This window comes from Lycorma delicatula, chromosome 3 (genome assembly GCF_047948215.1).
Source record: "Lycorma delicatula isolate Av1 chromosome 3, ASM4794821v1, whole genome shotgun sequence".
NCBI lineage: Eukaryota > Metazoa > Arthropoda > Insecta > Hemiptera > Fulgoridae > Lycorma > Lycorma delicatula.
This window is the reverse complement of record NC_134457.1, coordinates 201,227,369-201,244,920: the sequence shown is the minus strand read 5'-3', so window position 1 is coordinate 201,244,920 and position 17,552 is coordinate 201,227,369. Positions and strand designations below refer to the sequence as shown.

The 17,552-nt window shown below is 31.1% G+C and overlaps 1 protein-coding gene across 1 annotated transcript in view; it reads right to left on the bottom strand.

Moving 5' to 3' along the window:
* Positions 1–17,552, bottom strand: part of LOC142322365 (pikachurin-like) — a 662,400-nt gene that overhangs the window by 254,034 nt on the left and 390,814 nt on the right. The window contains exon 4 of the mRNA XM_075361369.1: positions 10,792–10,936. Coding sequence (XP_075217484.1) covers positions 10,792–10,936 — 145 coding nt within the window. The remainder of the gene's footprint in view (positions 1–10,791; positions 10,937–17,552) is intronic.

The following is a 17,552-nucleotide window of genomic DNA, read 5'->3' as shown; positions in this document are numbered from 1 at the left end:
ACAATATTTAAAAAATTATTTATGGAAATAAAATCTAATGAATTTATTTTTAGGAATTCATCAAAGTAAACTATGAACTAAGTTATAAAAATATTTAAAAATTTTTGAGAACCCAAGTTAAAAAATAATTACAGTTTTTTTAGGAAAAATATAAATGCAGTATTTGATAAACAGGGCAAAATATAAGAAGATAAACTTGAAGATGTAGAAGAAATCTTGTTGATAATTCAGTTTGTTATGAAAGTTATCCAAATTTTTGAAGAGTTTAAATAATATGGACTCGTTTTTTAATTATTTGTTTTACTTTAAGTACTCATATTCTTATTAATTTATAGATCTTTCCTCACTTTACTTCTCAGTGAGAACTAAGACAATTTTACAATGAGCCAGTTGGTTTCTACAATTCTTAAAAAAAATAAAATATTACTAATTTTTTTTTTATAATATTAATTTTTCTTCCGTTTATTTAGCTGTGTCCTTAAAGGACAACACAGCAAGTAGTACTGGTCGCCGACCTATCATAACTTAATCAAGAGTCTATGCCTCTTTCGTAACATATTTCATACACGAGCTGTGTGTCATATGTCACTATCATATTTTTTCTTTTTAATTTAACTTTTTTTTTCCATAAGGGGAGGAAAAAGCTCTGCCAGCCGCCGCCAGGCCCGCTCTGATGGCAAGTGTGGGGGCTCTCATCTGCTAAAAAACCTCCTCCTCTAGTCACGTAGGGGACAGACCTAATCCACATGGTACGTGCACAGCCCCTGCGCAATCACCCGGGCGCTCTTCTCCGAATTAGAATAGCCAGAGCGACGTCCCCATGGGATCATCGGCGAACGACGACTCCGAGGAGCCCCGCCGCCCAACCACTAAGGCTGGCCGCCCACAGTTGTCCGGCATCAGTCGCTCCGCTGCAGGTTAACTGCAGTCTATCAGACTGCCTGCCCATTTCCACGGCTGCCTTGTTTCGAATTATGGCGAGACCACAGTCGTTAGTCTCGTCCAAGTATCTCTGTCACCAACATCACACTTATGACATTTCCCATGTTTACTGCGCCGTGTCCCATCATGGTGGCCCACGCCATGATGAGCCATGTTTAACTTTACCTAATTCATTTAAGCGTAACCTTTTAATAAACATTTTACGTAAGTTAATAAACTTTTCTGTGTAAATATCAGGGAAAAACAAATCTAGCAAAAATAAAATTATTCTAAAACTTCGGCAGGTTTCTTCCGTTGAAGAATTTTTAAGGTTATATTTTTTTACATTTGTTGATCTTATATAATTTTTTGGATAAAAGAATATAGTAAAAATTAACCGTTCAAAAAATTTGACTTTTTTGTAAAGTTCCTCATCTTGATCGTGCAATTACAATGAAATAATGCATTTAAATAATAAGGATTTTATAAAGTACCAACCTGAACCATATCTTTTACTGCTTTCTTAAATTCTTAGTCAAAGCAAGCGCACGCGCATACGTTTGCGGATTATAATGATGGAATGAGCATTCAAGCATAATATATCCGTGTAATAATACAACAGTGTACATTGGGTAAATAATGCTGTATTATGTATATATAACTACAATGTCAATTTGTTTACTGCCGGTTATATTAGTATACACAAGTGTACGTAAACTAACAATTATCATGCGATTGTATGTGATCATGTGTACATACGAGTACGTGATTTATTTTGTAAATATCATAATTTGTTTATGTAAATTAGAACATATTTTTCATAATTTATTATACTGCATTTTGTAAACCGAAAATTTTTTAGTAAAGGTCATATTGATGAAAATTAAGTAATTTATTTGTAACTTAAAAACTAATTAATATTTATGAATAAAACTATATGATATAAACTGCACAGAAATCGACACAATTTTGAGTTAAAAGACCAAAACGTTAATTCATTTTTTCTGATTTTTTTATTAAATATAATATATTTAAGTGATTTTTAATTGTCATTATTAAAATAATAATTATTACTATATTTTCTGCTAAGATAATTATAGTCTCAATGTTGAATACTGTTTATCTTTCTTAGCTCTTTTATCACATGTTGACGCGTTTCAGAACCACTCCGATGTCAAAACTTGTTGTACTGGTGATTTTTATTATTCTAATTTATAATTTTAATATTCGACCTCGTGGTTGATTTATAAAATTCCATGTAATGAAAGAAATAAGATTAAATAATTTGTGAAAATCATATAAGAACTTAACCGTTGACTGAACTCCAGATCAGTTTACAAACTAATATTATTGGATAACAATACACTTATTAACTTATTTAAATGCGGTCTATAATGAAATATATGATAATACTATGTATATCATTAATGAAAAATCATGTAATTGATAGCTTAAGGGATTAATATTACTGGAAAAACAATGAAAACGATTTTTCATTCAATTTCCGTTAATACTGGTTTTTTATTTTATATATTTACTATTCTAAAACAAAGATGAAAAGGTGTATGAAATGAAAACCCAAAAAAAAAGGTTTAAAGAATTACTGTGGAAAGTATTGTTACTGAACCACTAAGAAATAAATTATTGGGTTCAACTATTGCCCGTAAGACAAAGCGCCGACTTATCATTTTCAAGTGAAATTTACTACACATCAAACTGGAGTGAAATATTTAATTACATTTTTATATACAAATATTCTTCAATAGTGTTTTTATTGACATTATTAAATAAATTCCCTAACTTATTTTCATCAATATGAATAAAGCAATTGTGTATCATTTTTAAAATGATTACTCCTGACTGAAATAACTATTATTTACAAAAAAAAAACCTGTTTACACGAAAAAAGCCTAAAGTTGGAGTGGACAATTATAAAAATATTAGTTATTAAAATGTTAATACGAAATCATTTTAGGATAACTGCTTTGTACGTTTCAAAATAATGTAAAGACGAAGTTGATTAATATTTAGTGGAAAAAGAGCAGTTTTTTAGTTTTTCATCTATTTTTGAAGATAAATTTCAGTATAAAATTATGAAATTGCTTAGGATAAAAGAAAAATGACAATGCAACTAAAAGAGACCACCTTAATTATTTAGTGTTATTATCAAGTTTTAAACTCGTCGGAAAATATAAAATTATTGAAATAAATTAATTACAATGATACCATTTTGGGGAGAAGTATAGCGTTTTGGCCAGGGTTCGAACCCCGATCCGGCATGGTATTTTTCATATAGTACTAATTCAATTTCCATATTTTCACGATACAAGTTTTCAAAAGCTACTGTATTGAATTATTTAATTAAGAAAAAAATTATATTAAATTTAACTATTAAAGCATTTTTTTGTAAACAGATTCATAAAGTTTGAAAAATACATTTTTTATTTACTGTAATGACGATTTCATCGTCAATTGATCAAAAATTCATAAATCTTGTACTAAATTCATCGTAAATTTAAATATGATTGTTATGTTCCATCAACATATATATGGGGACCCACCAAGTTGGTCTAGTGGCGAACGCGTCTTCCCAAATCAGCTGATATGGAAGTCGAGAGTTCCAGCGTTCAAGTCCTAGTAAAACCAGCTATTTTTACACCGATTTGAATACTAGATCGTGGATACCGGTGTTTTTTGGTGGTTGGGTTTCAATTAACCACACATCTCAGGTATGGTCGAACTGAGAATGTACAAGACTACACTTCATTCACACTCATACATATCATCCTCATTCATCCTCTGAAGTATTATCTAAAGGGGAGTTACCAGAGGCTAAACAGGAAAAGAAAGAAAGAAAGAAAAGAACATATATATGGGAGGCCAGATACGAGATAAAGTCAGTACAAAAAATGGCATATCTATTCTAAAGCATAACAATCATCGATATCAGATTAATAAAGAGTCGAGGAATGAAGTGAACGGTCACTTTATTATCTTAAAAATCTTATTATAAGATATTGAGGGAGTACAAGTAAATATTATATTTCAGAGTGGAGTACATATATAGACGTAATAAATATTTAATACTGATGACATACTTAACATTTAATGAAAGGCTTCAAAGCAAAACGGTATAATGTGATTTTATTTGAAAGGAAATCAGTTTCATCGTGCCAGGAGAATTTGTCATCTAATAAAACACTGAGAAAATTCACACAATGTACGACACAGATACTATCGCTATCATGGGAATTACATTCGTGCAATTAGCATTGTTAAGTCTACATGAGAAGTACAATGGAACGGTTTTATCCGTATTTGAAAATAGTTACAATATAGTCAGCGAATTAATACAAGAAAGTATAACTTTGTACTAACATAGATATGGTAACGCTTAGATTCTGTTAATCTGTTTTTATAAGGTTTTATAATAGAAATTTAAATTTCTATTAATTGATGATTGATGTATTTTGTTTGATAAGTTTTGGTAAAAATATTTTCATCGAGATTTGCAAATAAACAAAAATTGTTATTTTATTTTCTCAGATTTTAAAACGGCTATTACATAACTTTTTAGAAAACAAATTCTCCGTAATTATGATTCTACTAAAACTATAAATAAATAAACAAATAAAATTATAAATTGTAAATATCACAGATTTTTTTTTTAATAAACAAAAATAACACCTAATTCTTAAAAAATAAAATTTAAAATCACCAAATATGTTACAAATTTTTCAGCTTGAAATTGTTTCACGGATTTTCTATCATTGTTAAAACTCTATCTATGATATCTCAGAGTATCCAATCAGAAATAAGCACTGAACATAACGTGATTTGCTATTTTATTTCTATTGTTACAAATATCGGATACGGAATTCTGTTGCCGTCATAAGTGGATCCATTCCCGTTCTTTTGCCATGACTACCGCCGTTACGGCTAGTGAACGAGATATAACAGGATTGCTTAAGATATAGATGGAGCTGTTCTTTGTTATGGGTGTGTCTTCATCAGAGTAAGTAAACAGACAAAAAATAGATAGTTTCCTGTTTGCATATTAGAAAACGTATTCTTGTACTGGTGTGAGAGTAGCGATACTAAAATACTGAACGAGTTTTTTAATATATCTTTGTATACAAAATAAAAGCCTGTATAAGAAATATATATCTTATATTTAGGTTGTTTTCATTTTCCAGACTTTTGTTGGAGCAAGTAAGTATAATTATTGAGTAAGTAACTGTGTAATACCGCGGCAAGCCGACCCCGGGCCTATCACTCAAGATGATGGGGGTGAATGTGGAGAAGGAAAAGTAACAATCTCGTTAAAAAATCAGGGTCCATCTGGATCCTGATAGTAGCACTCTGTTAGGAATGAACATAGGGTTACTAAAAGAAAATGGTCAACAGCCCAAAGGTGGATAAGAAAGATATTCCCCTTGGGAAGACACGTTGGGAGATAACCCGAATAAAATCTTGGGTGGGTATAGCTCTGTGAGCTATAGTGAAAGAACTCTGCCCGGTAAAATAAGGTTGGGCGTCGTATTACGGCTCTACTCAGAAAAAGGAAATTTGTTACAAAACTAAACAAGCTTCTGAATGGGACTGGAATAACGGAAAATATAAGCAGAAATATCAAAGGATAAAGACAATACAAAAAAAAAAATATATAAGATAAACGCAGTAACTTGGAACGGGCAGACGATGCTGAAGGCAGATAAAATGACAGAAAATTGCGACGAAATAAATACAATTTATTGATGTATTATCTAACGGGAGATTAGATGAAGAGGAAGCGGCAAAATAAACAAAAAGGATTATAGCTTGTAGTATACGGGGAATGGAGTAAGAACGGGCTTTTTTATTATAATTCTTATCCTGCCTTTTTTTATTATCCTGCCTTCATGGTGACTGCTGAAATTAGACTCTGGATATAGAAATGAGAGAACCGAGAAGAATAGATAGATCCAGAATTTGATGACTGCAGGACATGACAGGAGATTTTTGGAGCATGGGTGTTGTGAATTGAGAGGAATTGAGATTAGAGACGATTGGAAAAAATTGCAGTGCAGGCCAAGCAAGTTCAACGTCGAAAAGTAGAACCAGATAAAAAGAAAGAAAAAAGTATCGTTATAACCATTTTATACTAGTTTATTTCATTATGACGTAAAGCTTTATCAGGGTTATTTTATAATTAACTATTGGACAGAGAGGGGTACGTAAAATTGCAATCTAGTTTAATGATTTATTAAGTATCTTACATTGACAGTTCTGTGCGCATCAAACATAAAATTGATGAATATTATATCTAATGAATATTAATCAAGCATTTCTGTAGTTTTTAATATGTTTAAACTCAATGATAACTAGAAATTTACATTATTCAATTATTTTTTAATTTGAATGAATAAACAATAAATCGAACATCTGAAAGTTCCTCTCCTGCAAAAAATAAACAGACGTGGTCTGGCATTATATTCAGTTTCCAAAAAAAAAAAAAAATAATTAAATAAATTTATAAAAAGTATATCTGTTATTGAAAAATAAAAAAAACCGATACGAATATTTATTTTAAAGAAAAATAAATAAACGAAATATTACATTAATTTTTTTTAAAATTCAGCTTCTTTAGATGTATTGAATTCAAATTAAAGTATATTTATAATAAGAAAAAAAATCAAATATTTCATGAAGTTGGAGTATTGAGGGTTTGAGGTTAATAAAAAGTTTGAGTAGCATTTTAGACGTCTGCAATGGGTAAAAGTTTATTTATAAATAAATTTTAAAAAAATAAATAAAGATTTGCGCTAAATGAAAAAAAACAAAACTAAAATTGATTTAATAATATTTGAAAAATATATATTTCTTTTAAATAAAAAATCAGAGTACTAAAATTATATCAAGCTATTGCGTTCAAATATCAGCTACACTCAATGTATATTATTTATAAAAAGGAAAAAAATCAGTATCAGCTTTAAGTTCTTATTTTCAAGAGTTATCAACAAGAAATCCTGTCATTTTTTGTTATTTTTCTTTCTAAATAAAACTACTGACACAATATTATTTGCTTAATATTCTCTTCTAAATACGAATCAAGATTAAATAATTTTTTCGGCTGAAGTTGCTTTTCATGTTTACAAAAGTATGAATAAATAAATTTATGAATAAAAAGAATCAATCTTTACATTACTTTTTTTTTTGAAAGCTAATGTTTCAAATATTAGTTTGATGAACTCTAAAAAGTATCTTTATTTCTTTGTTGAGAAACGGTCTCTGGAAGTAAACTTTCATTGTATTCTACGCCGAGACGAAGCAAGAATTCTTTTAACGTGGTACTAATAATTTAATTAGTACCGCAGACTACAGAAAAGTTGGATTATTTATTACCTTTTTACTATGTAAGCTATTATTCCTAATTTTTAGCGGTGCTATATAATTATTAATAAATTAGTAAGAATAATTCCACAAGAATAAACACAAAATTTCCATATTCAGTTTCAAAAATACAAACACAAATATAAATTTAAATAATATAAATATAAATAAATAATATAACTAATAATAAATATAAATTAATAAAAATTTATTATTAATAAGTAATATAAATTTTAATTAAAAGGGAATTACATGTAAGTTCAGAAAAATATTCATCTCGCTATTACATACTAGTGAAGAGTCGATGATGTTCTTTCGGTTTGTTCTCGATAACTGCGAAAACTACTGAACTAGTCATTACGAAATTTTAACTGTAGCTTTCTTATGATATCCGAAATGTTTCTCACAGTTCAAATCTCAAAAGTTTTACTACTGTATGAATCATAAAAAAGAAACCGTATAAATAAATAAACTACAACTTCTATTACTAAATTTAATGTGCCTACGTGAATATCGATTCAAACAATTATTATGAGTTTTACTAAATTTACTGTCATTTTCTAATCCGGCGTCGGTTTGCGTGAACTCATCCTCACGCGAGGAAAGTAGCACTCAGCATAATTTTATATCCTGAACTAAGAATTAACTTAAATGGCTTCAGGATAAGCCATACATATATTATTATACATATATTTTCGTAATGTCTAGCTCAGCAAGATCACACACAGATTGAAAGAAAGAATTTCACGAGAAATATATTTCTTATATTAATCATATTTCTTATATGAATCAATATTAATTATATAAATAAATTATAAATATTAATCATATTAATTATATGAATAAATAGATCCAAATTTGAATGTAATACCGCGGCAAGCCGGTCTCGACCCCGGGGCTATCACTCAAGATGATGGGGGAATGTGGAAGGGAAATGTAACAGTCTCGTTAAAAAAACAGGATCCATCTGGCTCCGGAGAGTAGCACCCTATTAGGAATCTACATAGGGTTACTAAAAGAAAATGGGTTAACGGTAAAAAATGGGTTAAAGATTAAAAGGTAAAGAAAATGGGTATGCTAAAGTTAATGGAATTTACGATCAAAGACAATGTGAATCTACGTTAGAGAGTTATGAAAAACTTGAAGAGCAATGATACGCTTGGCTCAAAATCGAGTTTACCTTTGTAAAATATTTTATAAGTTGTAAATAGTGATAACTTTGATAGCAAAAGCCCACATGTAATTACTAAAAATGTATTTCCAATTTTTTACGTTCTATATGAGTATAAAACGACAAATAAACTAGCATCCTCGTGTTGTGGGATGCTAGTTTATTTTGTAAAAGTATTTTTTAGAATAATTTTTAAATAACTATATCATGACTACGTTAATAAAATGTGACAAATCAAGGAGGGGAATAGGGAACCAATATTAATTATATGAACAAATACACCGAATTTGAAAAAAAATATATTATAAACAAATAAAAAAAAGGCTGATTGGTATAAACAACGAAAGATTTCATTCAGAATTAGAAAAAAATAAATTATTTTAGGGGTTTAGGAAAAGAAAGGTTTTGTTAGAAGAACACGGCAGAAAAAGAAGAAAGGAAAAATCGAGGCGATTAGAAACTTTTATTAATCGAGTTTGTTGAAAACTATGTAGTTAAATAAATGTTCTCAGAGAAGATTTGGAAGGTGAAGATACTGGAGTTTTAGCACTAATGACTGAAACTAATGATGTTTAATGATTTTCACCATTTGCATCACACTTGTAATAAAACTATTTTAACCTCTCTCACAAGAATTGCTATATTTAACCAACTACCAACATTTCACTCTAAGCAAGAGTAACCAAAAAATAAAGGAAAATAATTAAGGTGATCGGTAACATATCTATGTTAGGAACTGGGAGTTGATTTCATAGCAAATGGTATTTTTTACCCGAGATGAATCAGGAACTGGTAGTAGTGTCAATAATTATTCCATGAAATAAGAAATGGAAATGAACACCTAAATCAGGTTATGAGGAATCCTAAAGGAGTAATTTTCTATATCTAACTAGGTTTATCATTTGGAATCCAAGTGTAGAATTAGTAAATATTCAGAGCAATATGATACAAAATAGACTGGAAAATATGTGTAAATGACTTTAAACAATATTTGGACTGTAAAGACAAATTTTGTTTCTAGAAAGAAGTGTGAAATCTTAGACGAGATGGAGAAATAAAATTTAAACATTTCTGATATCAATGAGATAAAGCGTACAGTTCGATCATATCAAAAAAATGTGTAAGAAAGAAGGCCGAAGTCGATTACGGAAGCGAGACAAAAGAAAAATCGGAATAGGAGAAGATTAGTGGTTAATAAGGGTGTATACGAATATTACAGAAATGAAAATAGGAAAACGTTGACCGAAGTTAAAGCATGCTTCAGTATAGGAAGAGGTTTTAAAAATGGCTATGGAGTTCCGACATATTAATGGCTTAAAGGGGAAGAAGAAGGAGATAATTTCCGAAATAAAGAGATCTTAAAGACGAAGAGGAGAGAGAAAAAAATAGTTTTAGAATCTTAAGAGATGAATGGTCGACCCGTATATTAAGAAATATGAGTTTATTTAATTTAACTGTAGAAGAAAACCAAAACAAGAATATATAACTACATAACAAACTTACGATATACAAATAGTAAATACGTTGAGGTCAACATTTTACAGAATAAAATCAAAATAGTCAAATGTTTGATGAAAACAAAGAAAAAATTGGAAAAATATGAATTTTTAACATTAATATCACATATTCTATTAAATATATTTCAGATTATTCTTCCAAGAGCAGACTAAAATATAAATAAAGAATTTTTATCAGCCTTCTGAAACTCCTTCTATACACCTCTTTTCTTAATTGTCTGCGTTTAGTATAAATCCAAAAGTGTCTGCACTATTTCCCTGTTTTATTTGAAATCGCAAAATGTTTTCTACGGAAATTGGAGAAAAAAAAGTTAAGACTAAAGAAAAATTCATAAAATATTTGACAATCGTTATTGAAATGGGAATTATTATAAATTACGTTTGATTATTGCATGATCAAGAAGATGAAAATAAAAAAACAAAAAAAATCTATACAAAAATCGGGTCTCAACGTTATTAATTGTTTTAAAATTTCCAAATAATTTTTATAATGTACATTACCAAATTATATTAGGATAATAATCGTTTAAAAAGGATTAAACCATAACATTATGATAATTCCATTTAAATAAGTTTTTTTTTTTTTAAATGCAGTCTTTATTACTCGTAAATGTCGTCAGACCTTATTGTTGAGCAGTGTAGCGTAATCTTGTTTTAGTGTAGCTATAATAATATGAAATATAATGTACCATAAAAACGACATTTTATTATTCATAAACTGATAGACGCAGTTGTTTGTGTAATAAATAATTTCTGTAAAGTAAAAAAAAAAAATATTATTTAAATAGAATAAATTCATCATAAAATTACCTTAGATCTTCCTTGAACATGTTTTCCTGCATTTAACTGTAACCAAGCATCCCATCTATGTCTGTACAAAGTAAGTTTGTTCCATTGATTCAACCTAACTGTTTCTTCAGATCTTACTACACCAACTCCAGAACCACAGTCAAATCTGTAAATTAAAATTAGAAACATAAATTTACTTGTTTTTTAAATAAAATATTATTATAACGGCAATAAAACATTAAAGAGTTTAAATAAATGTTAGTTAATAGATTTAGAATATAAATACTGTCTCAAAATCAGGAAAATTAGAGAAACATTAAAGTAGTGAAAAAATTATTAAAAAAAAGAAACATTTTTACTATATTACTTAATCCAGATAACGTACTGTAACTATCAACCTGTAGTCAATAGTAACTTGTCTGATTCTATGAAGTTCCACTCCTTTCTTTGTTTTAACTAGTAATCTTTTAAATTCAATATCAGTTAAGTTCTACCATTTACAAAATCCTAAATTATTTGATTCATTTATTCTATCTGCATAATAAAGGGTGGAGTAGAAGAAACTCATGTTTTTCACTACTGAAAAACTTCAGTTGTTTTAATTGTAGAAAAAAGTTTTACATTAAATAATAATAATATCTTTATTGCACTTTTGAAATCAACATACCTTAATTAGGTTCGTAAAATAATGTCAGTAAGATGACGTCCTTTTTGCCCGACCTAAATTCGGAGCCTCTCCTCAAAGCTTTGCAGGCCTTTTCCAACATTTAATTCAACACAGCATCAATTTTTGGAAGAATACAAATTTTAATGTATTCGATTGTGAATTGCTTGCTCACATAAACGCTTGATTTCAGATAGTCCTATAAAAAGAAATCGAATCACAAATCGATAGATCGGGAGATCATGAGGGGCCAAGTAATATCGCCCAATCGTGAAATGACATGTCCAGGTAAAATTTATCGAACTAATTCAATCGATGCTCTCACCGTGTGAGCTGTGGCACCATCCTGTTGGAACCACATTTTTGTTATGTTCACCCCGATGCCTTTCCAGTTCTGGACGCCGGAAGTTGTTTAACATGTCGATGTAGCGCGCTGATGTCACTGTAACTGCGGTTCCCCCTCATCAAGAGAGTAAAGACCAACAATCCTTGTCTTGTTGACACAGCATCACACTGTTACTTTTGAGCTGTAGAGAGGTTTTTGTTGTAGTTCACGAGGATTCTTCGACTCCCAGTACCGACAATTAACAATTAATATATTAACATAGCCATCCAGATGGAAATGGAATTCGTCACTCATCATTATTGTTTGCATTTTACGTAAGAATGGCGTCCATTATGCCACAGAATATTTTGCGTTGCACAAAATCCCTTTCAGTTAGCTGCTGGACGATCATTATTTTGTACGAGTAAAATTTGAGATCACCGTGTAAGTTGCGATGAAATGAACGATGTGACATACACAGCGTTCCAGCCTGTTACCTAGTAGATCGTTTCGGACTAGCAAGAACTGTCCTTCTCACTCTATCTACGTTTTCCGGAGTTTGGACTGAACGGAGAATGGTCAGGTGATTTTTTCTTCATTATAAATCCAGCACTTCAAAATACCTCAACCCATAGAAATATGGCTTATCGATCTAGAATTGCACCTCGACGTTCGACATTAAAATTTTGATGGAAAAGACATTGAACTGTGACCAAGGAACCATCGTTTCTAAAACAACTGCTCGACAGCAAACACACGATGTTCTACGCTCCATAGCGACTGAAACTGCGCAGTCTGAGTTGTCCGCCAGAGGTCGCAGAAGGACTAGTGAGTACTAGCCCTTCGCCTACGGTACTCAACGGTGAGTACCGTTGAGTACTAGCGGTTTAAAAACATATGTTACCTCTCCTCTATCTCTATGTATTTATTTTTCCAAACAAATTTCATCCTCTAATTACAATTTTGTTAAAAAATTAATTATAATTCATATTGTATAAGAATCTGCCACAAAATTTCTAATTTTCCCATCTGTCTTAAAACTTCTTACATTTGTTCTTTAACAAAGTGTTTAATTAAAAAAAAAATCTTTTAAAGACATACTTCAGTGTAAGATTCTTTTTATTGTAATATAGTTTGCTATTTTAAAGATAACTACATTCAATTCAGTTATTTTAAAATACTTATCTTTAATTTCTAGATTTATATTCGATACCACCAATACTTATTCTCTCTGTAAAACTTTCCTTCTTGAGTATTTTGCTTCGTTTCGTTTTTTTTACTCTCTAGCTTTAACATCAAATTTCTTTTTGTAAAATAATTTTTATTTTATTTGTGATTTTAATTTATCGTTTACATTAATAAATATTTCAATCATTATAATTATTATTTTTCTTAGTTTTATTTTTATTTTGTAATATTTCATTACTTTCATGTTTAGTAGTCATAAGAAAGGAAATTAATCATTAAACAAAACTTAATTCATGGTTTACGAGTATAAAATGTGTACTAAAAATTAACGTAATAAAAATTTGATTTCAGCTCCGATAATTTAAACCGTTAAGTTTCAGTTTAAGGTTTTTTAAGATTTTTATTAATTAAGACTGTTAAGGAAAGGTTTTAAGAGCGAGAAAATTGATAAATATTATGGAATAATTTCATCAGAGTGAAAACTAGTAAAAAACGATAACAGATAAAATTATATAAGGTCTAAAAAATAATAAAACTAACTTAAAGAAGGAATCAAAAAAGTTAAAAACGTTGTTTTAAAATATTTAAAAATATTGTTTTTGTGCGTTTCTTAATTTTTAAAGTCTATTTTGTTTTTACTTCGTTTTTAAGAACGTGTTGGCCTAAAATAAAATTCGGTAGTTGGAAAATTAGCTAATAATTACAAGAAACATAAAAGGCGAGACTATGTCTTAAAAATAAAATAATAAAAAATTAGAATATAAAGATTAAAAAAATCCGAGATACGACTTTAGTAATTACTACAGATTACAAATAAAAAATTTGAGAAAAAAAATTTTTTATTCACTTTTTTAAGAGTTTTGCGTGAAAATTTATTAAATGCAAGAATGAGGTCTGGCTAAGCTATATTGGTATATTAATATATAGCAGTCATGATAATATAAAAGTGAAAAATATCTTCTTTATCATGCAATTACTGATTAAAACATTTTGCATCATTAAAAAAAAAATGATACCGGCATTTAGGAAAAATTGACGGTTGTAAAAGCCACCTCCTTATTTCTGTTCAAGACGGGTTAAAATAATGCATCGTTATTGTCATTAAAATACTTCTATCATCCAGTCAATGGGGAAAAAAAGTATTTTTTTGAAGAAAATTAGTAGAGTTTAGGGAAGCATATGGAGTTGTAGATTAGGGTAAGTATAACTTGTTTACATGCGACTGTAAAAAAGTTTTGCAACTGGACCAAATGGCATCCGTTCAAAGGTGGTGAAAATCGGTTTTTCAACTTTTTAGGCCAAGGTAAACTTTCTAGGAAAAAAAATTGTGTGTAAAAGTTGTAAAATCATAAGATGATTTTCAGCCCAGAGAAAACCACAATGATGGTCGATTAAAGGCCGATTGGTTGTTTCCCGACGAATCGGGGTTCGGATGGCTGTCTCCCCATTCGGTACGTTACGACTCAAAAAAATATCTGGCTGTTATCCTTGATGAGAATTTTCAGTTCAAGGAACATCTACAGCACGTAGAAAAAAAGGCCGCTGTTGCTTTTTACGGAATCCCTAGTGTCATTCATCCCGATTGGAGGTTGAATTATCTTACCATGCGTATCCTTTACAAAGGTCTCAGCGAATCTATTATTCTGTACGCTGCGCCTGTCTGAGCTCACCGCATGGCTTTTAGGTATTGCGCGGACATTTTTCTGAGGGCCCAGCGACTCCTCTTGCTGGCTGTTATAGGCGGTTACAGAACAGTCTCGCGGGAGGCAGTCTGTGTTATCGCCGAAGTCAAACCAATAGATTTCTTGGATAATGAGCGTAAGAACGCTACATTTCTTACGTAAATAACGTACTGACTTCAGAACTAAAGCAGGAGATTGAAGACGGGGCCTTGATTCTTGGCAGGCCAGGTGGGACGAATCCCCCACAGGTCCGCTACACGCATGGTATATTTCCTATAGTGTCTAATTTAGGTGCAATTAGATGGGTCTCCCCCAATCGGTATATCACAGAGTTTCTCTACGGGCATGGTGCCTATCGGGCGAGTTTGGCTAGGTTTCGTTTGGTGGATTCGAGTCAATGCCCGGATTGCAGGACTGATGATACAGTGGATCACGTCCTCTACATCTGTTCCCGAAACGAGGTTGGACGTTCACGAATGTTAGGGAATTTGAGAGAATACATTCCTTTCTGGATCTCCGTATAAACTGGATGATCCGCGAGGAGTAGTCTGTAGTGGCTGATTTTCTTCGTTCCCTTGCGGTGTGTAGGTCTGCAGAGGGAGTTTATCGAGGAACTCGATCGTGTTAGGATCTCGGTTGGCTAGGGTTTCTGCTTAGGCATTGGATTGGTTGGAGGTAGGCGCATTGGCATCGTGCCACGGTTATATTGGTATTGTTTCTGATTCGATTTGTGGCTCCCGCTGTCGGGGTATGGTACCCATGCGACCATGCTTCTCTCCCCGGTGGCGGTCCTGATCGTGACTTGGTAATGCTACGTGAGACACTATGATAGGTGGTGAGGGGTTTGTTCCTGGCTCCTGCGCGGACCGGAATGAAGTTGCGTTAGCCTTGATACGTGGCAAAAAACGGTCGACTTATTTGGGTGTAGGTCTGAATTTCTATGCTGCGTAAAACACAATTTTGATTAGTATCAGTGTAGCACTGATTTAACTTTAAACTCGTTCGTTTTATGAGGCATTCACAGTCACGAACGCTGTTGTCAAATCTGTACTAGGCGCTGGGTTCGTGCTTCCGCGGTTTCGGATAGTTACTCTGAGGGCATCATGTTAAATTGGATGTGATGATGTCCGTTTGAGGCCTACGTGAAGGCAAAACTTTATATGTATTTACTGATGAAAATGTCTGCCGAGGTATTTACATCTGTAGCAGCCCGACCGAGGCCTGGCTGATGACTGTGAGATGCAATCAGTTATCGGAAGTCTAAAGTTATAGCTTGATCGGAAGTCTAAAGACGACTTCCGATAAAGTCCCTCAGGGCTTGGAACGGAGGGGGTGGTGTGGCGACCGGTAACGTCACAAGGTGGGTGTCTTCCCCCTACGGGGTTGGGATATGGGCATCTGCAGCACTTATAATCTAAGTTCTTAAACACTAAATTTGGTTAATTAGTAATTGCAAGAAAAATCGAAAAACTGTTTAAAATTTCCGTTTTTGCAAGGAAAATATTTATTGCAAAAGTAACTTTTTTACTATTTTTATTATTTTGGAAGTTAACCCTTGGAATTCCAAATTCAATGAGTGGTTATACAAGAAAATTGGTTAATTCGTTGTTAAGATATTGTAATGTGTTTATAAAAAGACTCTTCAGACAACTGTAATTATTTTGGTTTTTAAAACCTTTTTCGTGTCAATTTCAAGTGCAATCTATTACTCACAGTTTGTACTTTCAAATGGTGAAAAGTTTTAGACCAAAATGCAATGTATAACTTGTTAAAACTTCTTTGAAAAATGAGCAAAGTAGAGCATGCTCACGCGGTAGTCGTGAATGCGGAAAAGGTTCGCGGCAGTTACGCGTAAATAACGCTGAATTCGTAACTTCAGATCGGCGAAGTGCGAAAAAATCACTCAATCTCGCAAATTTTAGGCGGATCGAGACCATTAATTTTTAGCAAAAAATCCCTATTGACTGGACTACCTGTATATTATTTATATTTAAAAACAGCTAACGTGTGATCAATAATTATTTTACTAGTTTCTTCTTATTATATAAATTACGATTTAAAAATAAAATAATTATATCTTCAAATAATAAAAAGTTTTACGTCAGAAAGTAGCAGCCATTATTTTTTTGCAATAAAATCTTTTCTTTCAGTGACTGAAGTAAAGGAATTGATATTCTTTTTTTGATCTCATTATATTTTTAAAACAATTAGTCGATATAACTAAATTTTCTGTGCCTGAAGTTATAAATTTGTGTAATAATTATATAAATATATACATAAATTAATTTAACAATATATTTATAGGTATAATTAATAAAATACAGTAATAACGAAACAATAAATAAACGGACGCTCATACCGTATTTCATTTGTGCGGGTGTGGCGGTTCTAGTGCTCACTTTAAATATTATTCATTTATTTAACTCTACCGCTCACCTATGACGTCACACTATAACAGACGACTACAGCAGTATTCGACCGCTAAGTGGGATGTGGGGTGTGTATGAGCCAAAGTGGAGTCTTTGGGGTCACTTTTGATGGGAAACAAATTTGTGGATTCAACAAGATGCTAAAAGAAAAAAAACTGCAACGAAAAAGACTCACTGCACTGCCTTCTACAACGTTTCAAAATTATTACTATTTTTTTGAATGAGGATGCAATTTAGCAAAAAAAACAATTTTTACACAAAAGATTTTTTTTTTATAGTTGTTCACAGAAGTATTTAAACAAAAAATGCATTGAAAATCACTCGATGTACTGCATTCTCTTCAAAATTAAAACCATTTTTCGGGTTGGGGATGAAATTTAGCATAAACCTTTTTTTAAAAAAGTTATTTATTAAGATTTACAAAATTGTCAAAAAAATATAATCTTAATTATCCAAATTCTGTAGACGATTTCATTTTTCCCTCTATATCCCCA